Source organism: Scatophagus argus, chromosome 4, assembly GCF_020382885.2.
Source record: "Scatophagus argus isolate fScaArg1 chromosome 4, fScaArg1.pri, whole genome shotgun sequence".
NCBI classification, from domain to species: Eukaryota; Metazoa; Chordata; class Actinopteri; family Scatophagidae; genus Scatophagus; species Scatophagus argus.
This window is the reverse complement of record NC_058496.1, coordinates 8,502,328-8,508,327: the sequence shown is the minus strand read 5'-3', so window position 1 is coordinate 8,508,327 and position 6,000 is coordinate 8,502,328. Positions and strand designations below refer to the sequence as shown.

At 42.0% G+C, this 6,000-nt stretch overlaps 1 protein-coding gene across 2 annotated transcripts in view; it reads left to right on the top strand.

The window, feature by feature from the left end:
- Positions 1 to 2,352: 2,352 nt before the first annotated feature.
- Positions 2,353 to 6,000, top strand: part of ebf2 (EBF transcription factor 2) — a 29,262-nt gene continuing 25,614 nt past the window's right edge. For both annotated transcript variants that reach the window (XM_046387461.1, XM_046387460.1), the window contains exons 1-2: positions 2,353 to 3,087; positions 5,003 to 5,159. In XM_046387461.1, the coding sequence (XP_046243417.1) occupies positions 2,954 to 3,087; positions 5,003 to 5,159 (291 nt within the window). In that variant the 5' untranslated portion in view covers positions 2,353 to 2,953. The remainder of the gene's footprint in view (positions 3,088 to 5,002; positions 5,160 to 6,000) is intronic.

Below are 6,000 nucleotides of genomic sequence, written 5' to 3'. Positions count from 1 at the left end.
AGTCACTGATCCCCCCCAACCACCAACACCACCCACCCCTCCCAGCCCCAAATCACCTCCTCCCTGAAACGCACGGGCTGACCGTCTCAGCGGGTTAAATTGATTAGAAAGACGTTTGTGGTTTGACTAATCCCCCATTTTCGTCCGGCTCTCCGCTTCACCAAATTAGAAAAGCCACACATTCAGACAGCAAGTGTGAGTGCAGGTTGTGTGATAATCACGGCCCAGGCTGTCGCACCTGTGGGGCGGAAGTTTCTCCGCATCATGAAATCAACTGGAAAACCCCCCAATGGACATGATGGGAAGATTTTCTACTTATTATTTCTGTTAATCGTCCGCTGAAATGTACAGCTTTAAACCACACAGGCTGCAGCAATAACGCCCCGTACTGAACACTTAATATTATATCAGTTGGCATAAAGTGACAGGCTAGACTGAGAGAGAGAGAGAGAGAGTAGCCCGAAGAGGCTTCAAATTGTGATTAGCGTCGTTTGTTACGGAGGAAAATAAACTTTCTCCTAAAATAAACAAATAATTGTTATGAAACTGAATGAAGTGGCACACACGACTTACTTGGATGATTAAGGGAGACACTAGAAATCAACTAGAAATGTATTTCGTGACTCAGATGATGTCAGGCAAAGGCGACTGCGGCTCAAATTAAAGGCTTATGAGCTTAAAAAGGTTTACCATCCCAAACACCACTGAGCAAATGCAGCCTAACGCAGCAAGTTCAAATCCAAAGTTTTAAATTATTATTATCAGTATTATTATTATTATTGTTCTTCCATGGGGTTCCCGTTAGTTTGCAGAGGAAGGATTATATTCAACCACTCTCGACTGCCTGAGTTTTTGAGCAAGACGCTGTTTTGGCTGCTGGCTGTGATGTTTTTGCGCCGTTTCTCTTTGATGGCACATAAAAAAAGCGCATCTTTCTCTGCGCTTCGAAACCTCCCCGTGGAAGTTTTGCAATCCGTGAAGGAATTTTATCAAAGTGTGTCATCATCATGTGGATTTATCATGGTTAAGCAGAGCTGTCAATCATGTTAGGGGACGTGTGTGAGGGACACGGCGACAGGGCGGAGACTCTGCAGCAGGATTCCCCAGGACTGCTCTCATAATTGGGAGAACATCTGACTTTGTCCCGCGCTGGCAGATGGTGGGCTGAGGCGGGATCCAAGGGGGGGAGATTTACATCCATTGTCCAGGCGCACAAACTCCACACAGAGACAATAGTATCGGTAAGGGACAAGGAACCAGGGTCGAAAAAAAAAACTTTTCTTTTTATGGCCAGACGAATAGGAGCGGAAATTAATTTTTGGTCTGCAAAAACAGGATTTCTTTTCGCTTTGTCGGGCATAAACACAAATCACACATCCATTCTGATTCTGAAAAAATCATTTTAACAAAATGTGATTATTATAAATGTAGTTTTTATGATGCGAGCACAAATTGTCTTTCAGTTTGCAGACTTGTTGGCCAGGTTGTTTAACCAGAGCCCTCACAGACATGAAACCTCACCAATCAGTTTCCAGAAACTTCAGACTGTATCAAAAAAAGTATATTTTTACATCCACGCGTCACTCTTTTCTACCCTTAGCAGATAGCGTTTTAATCAGAGTTATTTGGAGATTATTTCATGACTAGTTTGGCTTTGATTATGCAGGCTGTTGTATTGATTAAGAACTAATTTCGGGCACCGTCAGGCAGCGGTCCAAACGCCAATCAGAGCGCAGCCCTGTCCGCTGCTGGCGGAGATTGATGGACCAACCAGACGGCTTTTGTTGCTGCTGACACTGATGCGATGCCTCCTCAGCGGAATCACTGCGTTCAAAGGAGCAGACGGTCGAGCTGCTGAATACGCGCCTGTCGAGAGCGCACTTGTGTTAAAGTCTGACTTGTATGAATAGACCAAACAGGATTTGCTGTATACTGGCTATTCAGGCCGGTGGTAGCCCGGCGTGTAGTCTGCAGGAGAGTTTCAACCCACGTTTGAGCAAGTGGCTGCAATGAAACGTTTCATAGATAAACGAATATAAACCTAAAACATGTCCTCAAGAAAATATAAACTTTTACTAACGTCTGTGCATAGTTTTGAGGTTGAATATTGATTGTAAAGCCCCCCCCCCCCCCCAAGCTCGCCCACGCACACACAAAGAGAACCTTTCATTTCAATTTCATACAAAACAATATATTTCTTGCTTAAAGACAACACAGACACACATGCGTGTCGTTTCTGCTTCCAAATGTGCAAATCGCAGCGTTTTTTCCCCTGTTTTATCATCCTGGTCGAACTTTGTGTGAGTTAAGTTTGTTGCAAGAGTCACTGGTTGGATGCTGAATCTGGCAGAAGTCCAAACAACGAATGCACTTTACACCAATGAGAGCATCCATTTCAACAATCGGTCCCCCATATGGCACTAAGGCCCCTCCTCCACGCTCTATCCCGGCAGAGGGTCTCATTCATGCTTCAACACAGCGGTCCACTGCGAGCTTCCTGGCCGACGGATCAACTGTTTTGATCCGATCTGGCTCCCTGACAAAGGAAGACTTTCCTCACTCGCATATTTGAAAGAATATTGTGAGACGGAGTCGCTCTGAACTGCGTGAGGAGTTGAGCCCACCGAGCAGGTGATCGTTTGCGCTCGAACCGACGCTGGAGGTTTGCGCTTGGACAATGCTTACACTTAGTGGGGGAATATATTTGTGGTCTTAAAAAGAAAGCTCGAGTGGATTTTTTCCCTGAGACTCCTTCTGTAGCTTCACACAGCGTCGGTCGTTTTATTTCTCAAAGCTCTGTGAAAGCTCAGTTTTCTTGCGGCGCCCTGGAGGAGCGCAGCGCCTTGGGGTGGACCTTCTGTTGTTTGCCAAAGTGCTTTAGCTCTCCAACTCATTTTTCCCCTTCTTCTGAAGTTCAAAAAAGTGCACAGAAAGAAACCGAGACGGGGCTTAAATGTTCGGGATCCAGGAGCATCTGATACGAGAAGTGAGCGGATTAAAAGAGAGAAGTCTTGGAGAGGAGATGGATCCAGTCCGGTCGTGGGTGCGCAATGTCGGCGTTGTGGATGCGAACGTAGCGGCGCAAAGGTAAAGCACAAACTCAGCTGATCTGTTGACATTACGCACCAGGTATTCTCTTCAGCTGCGCTCAGGCTTGTTAGCAACATGACATAATTTATTTTCACGACCGGCATCACGAGCACAACATGGTTTATAATTAGTAATTATTATTTATTGGAAATTATTTCAGTTAGAAGCTGCAAAACAGAGTACTTGTTGCAAAAGATGACAAGAGTCACCTTTATGTCTCAAACTTAATAAAAATGTTTAAATATGCTAAATAATAACACTTGACACCGTAATTTTTAATTTTTTTTAAAGTAATAGAAAGAATGTTCTGGAAATGTGCGCAAAAGGAAAGCAGGCCCACACTGCCAAAACACGAAATTAATAATCAAAACTTCATCGTTACGCACAAGGAGCGTTTGATTAGAGCGTTTATTCAAGTTCAAACGCTCGTCTTAAAACTTTAGTTTGCGCAGTTAATATGAGATAATTTCTCAAAACCTGCGATGTGACCAAATATAAAATGTGTATTTTTTTTCACAGAGCAGCTGCAGCTGATGTTTTCCATCCTGTAGCTGAAACACACACTTTACATTTTACATCCAGAGAAGTAACGGGATTTCTATTGATGAATCGTTCTTCTGCTTGTTTCCCCCCAGATGTTCAATCATCCTCTTCACGTTTCATGTCTTTACCAACACACACACACACACACACACACACACACACACGCACGCACATTAGTGTTTCTCATGTTCCCAGCTGATTGTGTGCAAAGTTTAGAAAACCGCACAAACAGCCTGATAGCGCAGTCGCTTTTTCAAGTAAAACGACAATTAAAAAAAAAACACCAAGTAACAAGTTAGTTCGTATAAAATATATGTTAAATAGCAATTAGTAAGTAACGAAACTAATCGCACTGTATGTTATGTAATATAATTATTTTATTAACAGTTGAAATGTAATTGCAAAAATCATAATTATAGTATTTTGTAAAGAATCAAAAGAAAACTCATAAGTCATGAGTCATGGGCAAATTTTTCCTCGTTTTCCCTCCTTCCTCTTAAAAGAAACATTAAGAAAGTGAAATCCGTGATCTGCTCAGGTTTGAGTCATCTGAGTGAAAAGATAAACATTTTTAGACCGAATTTAAATTTACAAAACAACAGGACAAACTCTCTGTTGAGCAAATTTATTCACCTTTTCTGCGTTAGCGTGAGATAAAAATCATCCATCCCAGACTGTGCCCAAATTTTTGCTGAACAAATCTAATTTTATTTTTAACATATTTTACATAATATGAAGATAACCAAGATTCTCCACCATCAGCCTCAGTCCAAGTGTTTACTCTGTTGTCATCTTTCAGTTTTCAAGCTGAAACATCACTTCTAAAAGTTTTGCTTTTTTCTGTTCTTCCTTTTGCTTTGGTCTTTGTGTAATTTTTCAGGGCCTGTTAGTTTATCCTGGCAGAGTAAAAGTGCCCCTAGGTGATAGAAAAAAATAAATATTTATAAATTAGCAGATCTTTTTGTCTCTGTTTTTCAAATGCTAAAATTATTGCATGAATACAATGAAGGCCTCAACATCTGGAGAATAAAAAAAAACAACAACCTTTTTTTTACCAGTGGGAAATATTTAAAAAAAAAAAACGATTTTAATATGTTAATAACTGCCTTTAAAGGGCCAGTAAATCTAAGATATGCATATTAATTTAGTTTTAATAATTTACAGCAAATAGAGAAAAAGTCTGGTGTTCTGGTCTTTAGTTTTTACTTTATTTGAATTTCTGTTCTGAAATATTATCAACCACCAGTGGAGTAATTTACACTGTGAGCTGGTAATTAAAAATAAGCTCTATATTTATCAGTTTAAATCAGTTATGAACATCTTCAGTACCACGACGGTGAGTGACTGTCTCTTCCTGTTGTGTCCTCAGCGGAGTTGCTTTGTCAAGAGCTCACTTTGAGAAGCAGCCGCCCTCAAATCTCCGCAAGTCCAACTTCTTCCACTTTGTGCTGGCGCTTTACGACAGACACGGCCAACCTGTGGAAGTGGAGAGGACTGCATTTGTGGACTTTGTTGAGCATGACAAGGTGTGTGCGTGTTTCTCAGAGCTTTATGTGAGGATGTTGTCACTTCTCTGTGCAGTGTTCATCTTTACAGGGCTTCCAGTGGGATTTTGACCACCTACAACCGTTAATAATGATCAATAATAACAGCAGCAGAATGTGTCAGTAATAAACATCATTTCAGCTGAAACCAGGTGCTCAGCTTGATCCCTATCCCCAGTAAAAGCCAAGCATATCGAACAGCTGACGGCTACATGTTTACACAAGCTTTACCCTCAATGAGCTGATGATGTGGGATTGAAAAAGAATATCTAATGACTAATTAGCAGCTTGCCTCATTAGGAGGACATCACTACTTTTTAAAATGCAAATTATGCTTGCTCCTGTTAAGTTATACAGTGAACTAATCATCAAAGTCTCTTTTCCTTCATTCCCCCCCCCCACACACCCTTCCTCCCATACTCTAAATACTGCTGTGGGGGGAGCTGGATTCCTCAGGTTGGACAAGGCCAAAATAAGAAAGAGTGCAGAGTGAGGACGGAGTTAGAACGAGACTGGAGAGGGGAGACTGCCTGAAGTTTGAGCCTTATGCCCAGTGTTGATGGATGTTTTTGCCTTGTGGTAGTGGTGGGGGGAACAAGAATCTCCTAAACTAGCTCTCCCCTGTGACAAAGACAAGAGGACACCATCCTGTCAACTGAAGTTCAAATGTAGTTTCGCTATGAATTTCATGCAGGGGGTGGGAGGGAGAGGGTAGTGCTAATGCCAGGGCTGAAAACTGTCAGAGCGCTCCCCTTTTGTGCCACACAGGCCAGCGTGGAGTAATATGACGGCTGTGGAGGAGTTCATTTTCTGCATGGTTACC